The 13,937-nt window shown below is 34.6% G+C and overlaps 2 protein-coding genes across 2 annotated transcripts in view; one reads left to right on the forward strand and one right to left on the reverse strand.

Moving 5' to 3' along the window:
• gry (trafficking protein particle complex subunit 11 gry) overlaps nt 1–6,809 on the reverse strand; it is a 48,955-nt gene extending 42,146 nt beyond the window's left edge. The window contains exons 1-2 of the mRNA XM_089634621.1: nt 6,369–6,809; nt 170–342 (exon numbers count right to left, since the gene is read on the reverse strand). Of these exons, the coding sequence (XP_089490747.1) occupies nt 170–342; nt 6,369–6,754 (559 nt within the window). The 5' untranslated portion in view covers nt 6,755–6,809. The remainder of the gene's footprint in view (nt 1–169; nt 343–6,368) is intronic.
• A 1,214-nt stretch (nt 6,810–8,023) lies between these two features.
• Pex5 (peroxisomal biogenesis factor 5) lies at nt 8,024–12,212 on the forward strand. The gene is made up of 2 exons (XM_089634622.1): nt 8,024–8,325; nt 9,967–12,212. Exon 2 carries the CDS (start codon nt 9,971–9,973, stop codon nt 11,657–11,659), a length of 1,689 nt encoding a protein of 562 aa, XP_089490748.1. The 5' UTR covers nt 8,024–8,325; nt 9,967–9,970; the 3' UTR covers nt 11,660–12,212.
• The last annotated feature ends 1,725 nt before the right edge of the window (nt 12,213–13,937 follow it).

A 13,937-nucleotide genomic window follows, 5' to 3' on the forward strand; every position in this document is an offset into this window, starting at 1 on the left:
ATTATTTTAAATTAATCAAATAAAATTTACTTGCGCACGCCATGTCTTGAACCCGCGACCATCGGCATGCTAGTCGAGAACTTTACCCCTCGACTATGGAGGCCGTCATATGTACAGATATAGTGGAAAGTAACAGGAATAGCTTGAAAGTAAGTTAGAAATAAATTACCCATGAGGTGGTCCCCGTGCGGCAATACAAACAGCGACTTGGACTGTATCTCGCAGGCGGCACACAGAGCCTGGGCCCTCTCAGCGCCCAGCACGTCCTCCGAGGGAGGCAGCGGGGCAGCCCCCTGCACCACCACCACCACCAGGCGGGGGGCGTGGCCTTCCGTCGCAGCCCTAAATAAAGCAATATACTTAAATTTTATGTACAGTTTCTTTTTTAGATTAATGAATCAATGGTCACTACCAATTTTGAGATATCTTAGAAACATTTATCATTGAAAATGTATTATTTTTAACCCCAAGGGGCCAGACCCCTACCAGAGTCTCACTCTCGAGGACGTCATCACAATCTTCTATATAGTAGAGCAAGCCGCACTAATTTATTTATGAACTCACCTGTGGGGAGAGCTACGTGCTTTTTGAATGCGGTAGATAAAAAAATAGATTTATTTTTTGTGTCCTATAGCGCATTTGCGAGATTTTTGGCATTGCATATACACTGCATAAATGGTACAATTATAACGTCTTAGGCTATATTACCTGTACTTGTTATAAATAAATGTACAAATTATATAAATAAATTTACAGTGTTGAAGAATCTTGTCCGTGCACGGTACGAAGCACTGCAACTGCAGTGTCGACCTTCTACATTCATTTCGAAAAGTGAATTATTATCATTTATTTTTTATTATACGCCCATAAGACCTTTTAAAAACATTTGATAATGGGTCAATCCGCACCAAATCATCCAGAAAATTTTGGATTTGTCACCCACCATCTCAGATTTTGATGAAACTTTAAATTTTTAATCCTTCCATATAGATAAGAAAATATACCAAATTTTACCTTCCTACCTCAACTCGTTTTTTTTTTATGGGCAGTTGAAGTTTGGGCAAAATAAGCGTTTTTACATATTCCGAGCACTCCGGAAGAGCTTGTACCTTCAATGAAAAAAAATTGTATCTTTGTCATTTATAGTGCAAATGCAATGAAAATTTTCAATATTATCAAGAAAACTATGCTGATTGCAGAAAAAAATAAATAAACCCTTTACATTTATCTACTTGACTTTAAAAAATTACCAAAAGTAATTTTTTAAGTAATTTTTGGGACGGAAAAGGTACTTTACAAAAAAGCAATATCTCGGGAAGGTACAGTGTAAGTAATTTTTTTTTTTATTCATATCTACAAATAGCATAGAATCACATACAAAAATAAAATTCATGGCATTTTACTTGCTTCAATAAATAAAATCCATTTTAAACTTTTTTCACACTTTTTGTAATTTTTTTTTTATTCTTATCTACAATAAACATAGTACAACCTAAAAAAATAAAACTCCTGGTATTTTGTGTGCTTCACAGTGTAGAAACGTTTTTAAAATGAGAAATCTTAATCATACAGAATTGTTCCAAGTTTTTTAAAATCTAGATACTGTATTTGCAAATAAAAAAAGTCAAACTTATTCGGTCCTTTACAACATGCTGGTAAGCTTGCAATGTAAGCTTAAGGCACCAACAAAATAATGTGCCTTGTTCCTTACCCTGAATGCATACACCATAGCAATATTTTATAACAAGATCAACTTTTTAACTCTTTTCAATACAAAGTTAACTCTTTAAAAAACAAATACAATAAAAATAAAACAGTCAATGTAGGATTAGGTTAAATGAAAGTACATTACAATAATATTGTTTACAAATAAATGTTCAAGTTTATTTTTTACTTTTATTCTTGATCTGACCCATAAGATGGTTGAACTTTTGATCAGCATGATGAACGTCTTTTTCAAGAAAGTAGTAAGCTCTTCCTGAACCTTTTGTTGTGGGAGGGTCAACGATATTAAAAATATTTTGTAGTGGAACAAAACAAATATCTTCTTTTTGATGTGGCCAGTAAAAGGATGGAGCTGGGCCAAAAGGATGCATAAACTTGATTGATACATCACACTCGTCTTCATCTTTGGAAACCACAAGTCCAAAAAACCAATGGTTGTCATATACGCAAGCTACATAAGAGTTTGTACAAATTTGTACCATACTTAGTTGCTCAGAGCGATTTCGTTCCCCACTGAAGTTAAAAATCAAAGCATAATCTGAATCTGAACTTATCCTTTTTGTGCCAACTTCATTTTCAGACAGAGGAACAAAGCAGTGGAAACCTCGAGTGCCTGGTATTGTTTTAGCTTGTGAAAAACGCTGCTGTAATTGTTGCCTGCAAGTGAATAAGCTTTCTTTTCTCAGCAAGTAAAAATATATATTTTCTACTCTCGACTGACAAAACTTAAAAGTTTTGTCTACAGTTGTGATAGTGTTGCCAGGGCCAAGTTGCAAACTTTCTCTAGTTAGAAGACGTTTTACTGTTCCACCTATTCCATCACAGGGAGATTTCCCATGACTCGTAGCAAAAAACGACCAACATGCTTTCAAGTTGAAGTCTTTTTGATGGTGACACAGATTTAAAAAGTTTTTGCAGTTTTTATATTGCGCTGCGCAACCATCAGTAAAATAATGAACACTTTGAATTTGGGGAAATTTTTGATTTAAAAATTGAGCAACAATTTTTTGAGTTTCGTAAACGAAACTTACATCATGTTCCAAGTCATCTGAAATTACACACAAGCTTGACACTGTGAGATCTTTGCCAGGCTCTTCACAAGTGTAAATTACCACTGGGTGGAGTGAACAACTGTCTTGCGTCCAGTGGTAACCCTGGACTTCATTCTGGATAACATAGGAGAAGTTTTCACTGAAGTCTAATAACACAACAGCTTCATTTATCTGAAGCTGTGCTTTTAGGGACTCTTTGAGATATTTTGATTGAGACTTTGTTATAAAAGAATGAGGAAGAAGTTTTACAAGACTCTTCACAAGATGTTCTACATATTCATGAAAGGGAACTGTAACTGAAACCTGCTGTGTTCTATCAGTAGTTACCCATGCACTGTATGTAATTTCATCTTCTTGGTCCCATTCTTCAAATTTTTCTAACAAATGTTTCTTAAGATTTTCACTAGATGTTGAACACTTATCGCAATGTCGAAGCATACAGTCTCTATTGTTCTTTGAGCACACTAAGTAGTCCATTAAATCATTGTACGTTTCTTCACTGTCACAAGCATTAAGAAGCAACACTACATTTTGATGAATTGCACAAACGCAGACAGAATGAGAGCCTGGAGAACCTACTGGCACACACCATTTGGGACGCAACCAACAAAATTTCGAAATCCCAATTTTTGAAGCAGGGTATTCAAACTTGAAGGTAGCATAAAGTTCATTCAGGTTACAAAGCAATAGTCTTTTTTGTTCATAAACATTTTTGGTTATGCTAACTTTATCTTTTTTCCCTGGCATAACACGAGAAAATTCATCGTTTTGGTAGAAATTTTTAACCAAAGTAACTGTTCCTTGGTCTAATGGTTTTCCTTTTTTTGGATCAGGTAAAGCAATGATACCATTTTCATTTAGTAGCTCTCGTGCTTTACGAACTGAGTATTCACCAACACTGAATTCTTCAGCAACCTTTTTTCTACTCCACGAAGTTGGAGCGAGAGTTAGAAGCTGAATTCTCTCACGGCGTGTAACTTGTGTTTCCAATTTTTTTTTAACCAACTCAACAAGCCTGTCCATGTCATTAGCTTTTTCTTGAATACATCTTGGTATTTTTGCATCACATTTTACTGGGGAAAATTCTTTTTCTAAAACTTTACTTACTTTTTTCTTTAAGGTTGAACAAGCAGAATCTAGTAAGTTTTTTAGATTCTCACGGCCAAAAGCATTTTTGTTGTTTGTTTTTGGGGTGTTATGCCGTGTTGCGCTAACTCCTTCTTTAGCCGACATTTCGGACAGCGTTGCAGTGTCCATCATCAGGGCAGATCCGGTAGATCCGAAGATGTGATACATCTTCGGATCTACCGGATCTGCCCTGATGATGGACACTGCAACGCTGTCCGAAACGTCGGCTAAAGAAGGAGTTAGCGCAACACGGCATAACACCCCAAAAACAAACAACAAAAAAGCAGAATCTAACTTCCGTTTAGCGTAACTAGACTTACTGTGGGATGGTATTGCGTGTAGTTTAAATGGAGATTCTCCAATGTCAGTTAAAGAAGTGTTGATTTCTTGTAAAAAAAATTCTTTGTTTAAAACATTTTCAACTTCACTTATGTCTTCTTGAAAAGTGTTAAGCTCTTCAATTTCATTGTTAAGGTTTTGGCTCTTACTAATTTTTGCTCTGCATGCATTACAATTTTTTTGTCCAGGGATTGCTTTATTAGTTACTTTTAGAATGGTATTAATGTTCTCTGAAAATTCCAAGGATACTGTTCTTAAAGTTTTTGTAATTTTCCTTTTGTGGCTTTGGAACGGGTCAAAACAAGCTTTTTGAAATGTTTCATATTTATTTAAGTTAAATATTCTGTGGTGCTCACAAACGTTGAAAACCAAGTCTGTAGATACAAAACTTCTTTGTTGAATAAGCTTTTTTTCAAATTCACTTAACAAATCCACACTCGTTAATTTCTCTGACTTAGTATAACTTTTTTTGTGACATTCAGTACCATTATGTTGTCCCACACTACATTTAACTAAACTTGTTTCGATTAGAGACATTTTAACAACGTACACCATAACATGAAACAACTACTGTATTTATATAGATGATCACTGCTTTGAAGCTGACTCAGAACTAAGCATGTCAGAGGAAACAAAGCATGTAGTATCCTGCAAACTTAGTGATGAGGCAGATAGTAATTTTCATGTTCTGTCTTGTTCTTGTTGCAGATACATCATTTCCATGTAGTGACTTGTCTCTAGGACTGTTTCTTTGATATTAGTCCATTCATTCAACCTATATTACTAGCTATATACCTAAACTATAACTTGCCCAATTACAAACTAAAAATAGATATAAAAAAAATCACAAAAAGTTTGAAAAAAGTTTAAAATGGATTTTATTTATTTTTGTATCTAGATTTAAAAAAACCTAGAACAATTCTGTATGATAAAGATTTCTTATTTTAAAAACGTTTCTACACTGTGAAGCACACAAAATACCAGGAGTTTTATTTTTTTAGGTTGTACTATGTTTATTGTAGATAAGAATAAAAAAAAATTACAAAAAGTTTGAAAAAAGTTTAAAATGGATTTTATTTATTGAAGCAAGTAAAATGCCATGAATTTTATTTTTGTATGTGATTCTATGCTATTTGTAGATATGAATAAAAAAAAAATTACTTACACTGTACCTTCCCGAGATATTGCTTTTTTGTAAAGTACCTTTTCCGTCCCAAAAATTACTTAAAAAATTACTTTTGGTAATTTTTTAAAGTCAAGTAGATAAATGTAAAGGGTTTATTTATTTTTTTCTGCAATCAGCATAGTTTTCTTGATAATATTGAAAATTTTCATTGCATTTGCACTATAAATGACAAAGATACAATTTTTTTTCATTGAAGGTACAAGCTCTTCCGGAGTGCTCGGAATATGTAAAAACGCTTATTTTGCCCAAACTTCAACTGCCCATAAAAAAAAAACGAGTTGAGGTAGGAAGGTAAAATTTGGTATATTTTCTTATCTATATGGAAGGATTAAAAATTTAAAGTTTCATCAAAATCTGAGATGGTGGGTGACATGGCCTGGATGATTTGGTGCGGATTGACCCTAATATGAACATAACAATTCAGTGAAACAGTAATCAATATTAAAATTTGCATTTAAAATTATACAGAACCCATACAGAAGAATGGTATTATGCTAAACTTAATTGTTATTATTACTGAGGTATGTTATTATAACCATCTTGTAACTATATTCCGTGCAGTTGAACACATCTACAATTTATGGGGGAAAAGGGGTGTGCCCAAACCATATCATCAAATCTACGCTCTGTCATTTAGTGTGTAAACTGTTCACTAGATGTCGCTACTGGTGTTTTCGTGCGCGTGGGTGTTGTGGAGCCTTAGCTGTGTGAAATTACTATTTTGTTCTAAATAACTTTATCTATGTTTAGTGACAGCTTCCTCTCCCCCTCTCATACTTTCTATGATCTCAACATTCCTGAAATGCAGATTGCGTAGTTCCACTAACTCATGATAATAAAACACTATGTGCAATATCACACGAAACATATATCTGTGGTGATTTTAATTTGCTTACACACGTCGCCACAATAAGTATTAAATAATATTCTTTATTTACCTCATAGACTGGACTCGTGAAGCACACTCAATTATTTTCTCATTCCACTGAGGGTCGCTCCAATCCATGTCATAGAACACTACAATAACGGCGGGAATGAGGTTCAGATGCTTGTTCAGCCAGTTCTTCTTGATTATTCCCTTGGGAATGTACCACTCGTACGAATTCCTCTTTGGTTTGATGATGGGAAACTCGTGAGAGTTGGATAAGAGTTTGAAATGGACCGGCACTCTATCAGGGCGACGGTTGTTTCCGAAGGCATCCCATATTGATTTGTGAATTGCATTGTTGACAGTATCAAGCCCAGTGATTCCGACCAGCGCTAAAGGCTTCGCAACCAACTCGGGCGGCAGCTCAGTGCCGTCTATGGGCTGGGTCGACATCATGAATTTAACAATTTACACCACTAAACGAGTGAAAATTGTGCTTTAGAAATGTCAACATGACAAATGTCAGAAAAAATATTATTTCAATTTCTATGGATCGGCAGTTTAGTGATGTTTCGAAATATCGGGCGCGAGACAACGATATCGATTTAAAAAATCGAAATCGATTTAAAGAACCTGTTGGTTGCCTGCATATTGGCAATATACTACTCCCAGCGAAAGATCGGACATGATTCCAGCATGTTTTGTCTTTATCGATTTTAAACAACGCGCGTGCAAAGTAAGAGGATGAACTCGGAGGACGTCCTAACGAGCTCTCGCCGGGACTAGTTTAACAACGAATCTTTCGATTTTGGTATGTAACTCTTGTGATGTGTGATCCTTGTTTCTTTTCAAAAAAAATCTTTTTTTTGGTAGTCGTGATCGTTTTACAATAATACGGCGTCGACCACTCTTTTTAAATATGCAACGGCGCATTTCATCCAATTTGCACACATTATTTTTTAAAAAGTAAAAAGATCATTTTTTTAATAAACCCAAACTAAGAACATAGTTAACAAAATATGTTCTTAGGTTCATAGCTTGGATTTTATTTAAAAAGGAAGAAAAAACTTACCTAAAAACCAATTTGTTGTGTGAAATAGAAAAAAATGGCTTCCGAGTGAACACGAAGAATTTGTCAAATATTAATGAAAATGTATTGTTTTGCTTTTCGGTGAATTGAAATAGTTGTTCCTCATTGTAATTAAACTGATTATTTTTTAAATATTTTGTGCGTATTGGTTGAGACGCGCCTACGCATGTTTACCCATAAACGATGTCATCTATACTGTCGATTTTTTCTTCATTGTTCTGTCCAGTCTAGACCAAAGTTCTTAAAAAAATAAGTAGGATGTATTTTCTAAGAACCTTAGGTCTGTACCACGTTTTTTGCGCATTCAATGGGTGAGTAGTGAGGGGTTGGAGGGGTTTATTCAGTTTATTTATGTTCAATGGTCTCGGGTCTCAAGTTCAGTGGTTTATTTATGGTTTCGACCATTGTGACCAGCTGTGTTCTGAATAATTTAAAAATATTTTGAAGACTTTGATTAGGTACTAATAATTTTATAAATTGAAAGTTTAGATTTTACAAATAATCGACCGTTTCTAAATTGATTTTATTTTGGGTTTCTGTAATTTACATTGAATCCGAATTTATTGGAATTTACGCGAATTAAAAAAATTAAAGCAAATGATACCATAAGAAAATTCTAGATTGAGTATGACGTTTTAGCGTGAGTGGTTTATTTATGGTTGACATGATGTTTTTACCATTATTGACCTTTGACGTTATCGTTAATGACGTTATCTTTATTGTAAATCCGTAATAATGATAATATATATTATCATTATGTACGTAATGTGTACATAGTTGTCTTTCGATATTGTTGATTATTGTCTTCAGTCCGAGTCCTTCAGTCGCCTTCAGTCAATCAGTAGTCCGTGAGAGTGGTTTATTTACGCAGTAATCAGTTACTTAAAATAACTGAAATACCAAACAGTGAATATCCTAAAAACATCCTTTTCGACAGGTAAGCTGGCGTGTTTTTCGTACTAGGGTAACCTTACAATAAAATAACGACAATCTGATAGTATGTTATCTGTATATTATATATATGCTAATGGTGCTGTGCCTATTTATTACAATATATTACGGAATTTCTACGGTCTCTGCAATCAGAACAAAGGACTTATAAATGATGAAGTGAGTAATTTCGAAGCCATGAGATTACAATTGCACTCTCATATTTGTGAATGGTGAATAGTTTGAGCAGATGGATGAGTTTATGCACAAGTATATTTTCTAGAGATAATAAAAAGATAACTACAAAGTATCTATGTTCAATGTTTCAATTGGAGACAACTGCCTCGAAAAGAAAATGAACACAAAATATTTGGGTCTGATCGTAGATTCCCAACTCACGTGGGATCTCCATATAAATCATATAAAAGAGAAAATTACCCCTATAACTGGTGTACTATATAGGCTTCAAGGGTTACTACCCATTCCTTTACTAACTTCAGTATACTATGCCATGGTACATTCACACCTTTCCTATCTCTGCTGTATCTGGGGTTTTGCCTCAAAGAAATTGATAGCTGACCTGCAGGTGGCTCAAAACCGAGCTCTCAGAAATGTGTTTGAACTTCCATGGGACACTCATGTTAGGGACATCTATTCAGTTTCTGGTATCCTTCCAATTACAATCCTTCCTAAATATGAAATCACAAGCACGATCCTACAAATTACCCAAAAATCAACTCACACCAACATCAAGCCACTTTACAATCAAGACATCCACAACCACAATACTCGAAATAACAATAAAATCCGCATTCCTCAAACACACACTACAAAATATGGGTTAAAATCACTGAACTATATTGCCTATACACTATATAATTCGCTTCCAGATATGTACAAACACATCCACCACAATAAAAAATTGCAAAGCAATGCTTTAAAAGAATATTTTTTAACTACATTTAAAAATGAAAATATGTAACTGTGTTGTCATTTCTTGTTGTATCTTATCCATGTTTTTTTTTTCTTTCTGTACTTGTTTTCTATTGTTGTTTGTTCTACTTAACGTGTCATTATTTTAATTTTTAATTTTTATGCTGTATTGAATGTGAAACTTATATTTGATATCAAAATACCGTTGTAAAATTGTTCCTACTACCTCCTACATATGAATTGTAAGTTCCTCCTGTCCTAAAATGAGTTCTGTTACTCATCGGGATTGCTCTAGCAAGAAATAAACACAATAAAAAAAAATAAAAAAAAAAAAATGTTTCACTTTTCTGTATTTAAAAAGAAAGAAAAGTTTTAACAAATAAAAGTAACATTTTTTTCACCAAACAATCTTTTCCGCCGTTTTCTCAGCTTTATGATTTTGTGGTTTGGCTCCCTTGACATCTACAGCGACGATATAAAGACTCTGAATAACACTGAATAGTATGTATCGAAGAATGCGTAAATGTGGATGAAGTTGTTAATTGACTGTTCAGCGCCCTTGAGGTAATTTTTCACGAAAACAGCGCTATATGAATTAGCCAAATATTATTATTATTATAACCCTAGGGGGGCACTGTTGTGTGAGGGATGAGTCTTTGTCAGTTATTATAAATTTGTGTTCTTAATTTTAATATGAAAAATAATTTGTTTCCAGTAAAATGGCCTTTCGAGGATTAGTGGACGGAGAGTGTGGAGGGAACAACAGTTTAGTGAATCTTGCTTCCATTCTGTCTCGCGATGGGGCCATGCACTCCCGGGCGGGGGGCTCACAAGCTGACCAGTTTGTGGACGATTACATCGCACAGAATCAAAGGCCTCCTCCCCAGACATTTCACATGAACACCCTTCTTCATAGTCTTAAAGATATCCAAGAACAAGGATATGAAAGTAAAAACAATGTTCAACTTCAACAATGGTCACAGGAATTTTCACAGCAAATACCCAACGAGGCAATGGGAATCAGACCAAACTTCACATGGAATCCAGTATCATCACAACCCCCACTCTACCCTATGGTAATGCAGCGCCAATTGGCGTATCAGCCAAATGTTGTAGGAAGAGCCGTGGTGCCGCTTCAATATCTAGATGAAAATCTAACTATGGAGAACTTTCCAACCGAATTAAGTGCTCAATCTTCACTTGGAAATAATGTCCAATCTGAAATACAGGAGAAAGCCAAGGAGCTGGTGGAAGCAGTTGTAGATCAAAATGTTGCCTACAGCCAGTTCATATCTTTTATGAAGAAAGTCGGCGGTGGAGAAATCCCTTTAGAAATGCCGGAAGAGGCTTCCGCATCCAGAACTTACTCTAATCAAGATGAGCAGCTAGAAAAATTGACTGAAAATTATGCGGAAGAATGGGCCAAGCTCAGTGACGTACAAGAGCATCCTTGGCTCTCTCAGTTCAATCAGACAACCAACCCCTTTGTAGAATACAGCTTCACAAAGGAAAACTCCATGTCAGATAACGCAAATGCTTTAGAAATTGGTAAAGAGAGACTTAAACAAGGAGACGTGTCAGGCGCTGTTTTGTGCTTCGAGGCAGCTGTTCAACAAGATGCCTCCAAGGTGGAGGGCTGGCTTCTCCTCGGCACCACGCAAGCGGAGAATGAACAGGACCCGCAGGCTATCGCTGCTCTCACTAAGTGCGTGGAGCTGGCTCCCACCTGTTTGCCCGCATACATGGCCCTTGGGGCTTCATACACCAATGAAAACTATCCACATCTCGCTTACACCGCTTTCAACAACTGGTTGAAGGCTAACTCTAAATATTCAGATCTGGTCCCGCTCGATGTCGATTTAACCAACATGAATAATATGCTTCTCCAAAATCACATTCAAAACTTGTACATACGAGCGGCTCAAATGAACCCGTCGCAAGTAGACCCGGACATTCAGTGTGCCTTGGGAGTCCTTTTCAATATTTCGCAAGAGTATGACAAAGCTGTAGACTGTTTTAAGGCTGCTTTAATGGTTAAGTCTGAAGATTCGCGTTTGTGGAATCGACTGGGAGCGACACTGGCTAACGGCGAGAGGTCGGAAGAAGCCGTCGATGCCTATTATCGAGCGCTATCTCTAGAACCTGGATTCATAAGAGCCAGATACAATGTGGGAATCACGTGCATGAATTTAGGCGCCCACAAGGAGGCCGCGGAACATTTCTTGCATGCGTTAAACCAACAGGCAAAAGCTCGTGGACTCACACCCAACTCCAAGCAGGAAGAGACTAGTTCTACAATCTGGTCAACACTCAGAATGGTTTGCGCATTCATGGGAAAATACGAAATCACTCCATCTATAGACAATAAAGATTTACCTGCATTGAATAAATATTTTGGAATGGAGTAATAACATATGAAAAATAATCTCAAATATTTTCTGAACCGCTTCATATAAATTTATCCTTTTTAAAAAAACTTTTGTGAAGTGACAATTTTGGAAAAATAGCAATATTTTTCTTATTTACAATTGTAAACAATTGTGTGTTTTGTTTATAAACAATAATAATAATAATAATTGTGTTTTGTTCATAAACAATAATAATAATTGTGTCAGAAGGGATTTATGTAAAATAATTAGAATAGATTTTGTAATGTTCAATACTTAGGATTTATATTTTAAAGGTATACTTAAAAGAATTTTATAATCTGCTTTCTCATAGATAGCGCTTATATAATTATTTTATGAAAAAAACATTTACTGCAATTTATGCATTAAAATATTAAGACAACTTATATGTTTGCACGTGTAAATACTCAACTCAGGTGACCGGATAACTCGTAAAAATGACAATTCAACACACCCATAAAAAGTGTTATAAAGTTATGAAAAGTGATGAAACAAAAGCTAGGTTAAATAGTTACATATGTAACCTAGTTTTGGTTTCATCACTTTTCGTAACTTTATAACAATAAAAAGTGTTATAAAGTCATGAAAAGTGATGAAACAAAAACTAGATTACATATGTAACTCTTTAACCTAGCTTTTGTTTCATCACTTTTAATAACTTTTCATAACTTTATAACACTTTTTATTGTTATAAAGTTACGAAAAGTGATGAAACCAAAACTAGGTTACATATGTAACTATTTAACCTAGCTTTTGTTTCATCACTTTTAATAACTCTATATATCACCTTTTAAAGATGTGTCGAATTGTCATTTTGAGGAGTTTTCTTTTAAGTGTACCTTTAATACAATATATAATAATATTAACAAGCGATAAAAAAAATATATAGTATCATTGTTGCAAACCCATCGCTTTATGCGTCAATTCATTGTGTAAATAATCATGAAATGACTTCTCTATGGTAATTTTATAGTAAAGTAGTTTATTATGATAGGTCGCTATGTGTAACTTTTATAGTAATCTATATTTTAAAAAAAAGTACAAGTACGTAAAATAAGATGCATACTGTACAAGAGTCCCAACTGCCAGTGGGGCTATGACATCCCCAATTTGCCAGTTCAGATCTGATCTAAGTCATTTTCAACTTTTCGATTCTGAATCGCGGTCTCATCAGGTCATTACTGAGAGAATCCTGTATTCTAGAACGAGGTGTGAATTATATTTATGTAGACGCTTTTTAAAATTTAATTTAATATTGGTTAAGAACCTGTTTTCACATATTATGTAAGTTTGTTAAAAATGTGAAAGTAATCTTGGCCATAATTTTACTTTATGTAGATTAATTTTAGAAAGTGATTTTGTGTCTTTTTTAAAGTGATCAAAATTAATTTATGCAGAAATGGATTTGCAACAATGATATAAATAAAATAGAACCGATAAACTTATTGAAGGCCCCTTTTCCACAGGTAAATGCAAGTATCTTTTACTCAACGGTTACTTGGCGACTACCGCCATACATCTGCGTGGAGTTTGTACGTCTAGGCACACATTGTTAACATATTATAAACTCATCAGTTATGCCGGTCTTCCAAGGCCTACCGGTTGAAGTCGGCACCATTCATGTCATCGTGTTTAAAAATTGCAGTGCAATCTATCTATCTATATATATAAAAATGTAAATGTTTGTTCAAATCTTAAATCTCCTAAAGCTCTTCTCCGATTGCTTTGAAATTCTAACACAATGTTGCATTTGAATACGCATGTGTTTTTATATATCTATATGAAATAATTGAAAAAAATGAAATAATTGAAAAAAAAAATACAGGAATAATGAAATCAGTGCTATTAATCATGATAACTCGAAAACATGTTGTAAAGAAAACCCATCAAAAGCTGCAAATATATTTAACACCTATTTTGCAAACGTAGGGAAAAATCTAGCCAATCTTATACATATTGACCCAAAATATAACATCTCCAGACTGTAATATTGATGCTGAAAAAAAAATGGCAACATTTGAAATCACCACAGAGGACGAAATAGTTTCTATTATAACTGATATGAAAGTAGGTTCTGCTCCGGGCTTTGATGCAATTACAGTTGATATTTTAAAAAACATTAAAAAACTAATTTCCAAACCATTAATGCATATAATAAATACAAGTTTTCAAAGCGGAGTATTCCCATCAGTTTACAAACAAACTACCATTACTCCAATATTTAAATCAGGTAATCCAGAAGTAAACAATTACCGACCCATATCAGTCATCTCAAATA

Source organism: Hesperophylax consimilis, chromosome 8 (genome assembly GCF_061612785.1).
Source record: "Hesperophylax consimilis isolate HC1 chromosome 8, BYU_Hcon_1.0, whole genome shotgun sequence".
In the NCBI taxonomy this organism is placed as follows: Eukaryota; Metazoa; Arthropoda; class Insecta; order Trichoptera; family Limnephilidae; genus Hesperophylax; species Hesperophylax consimilis.

Coding starts and splice junctions, on each gene's coding strand:
- Pex5 (XM_089634622.1), top strand. CDS start 9,971: ATGGCCTTTCGAGGATTAGTGGACGGAGAGTGTGGAGGGAACAACAGT.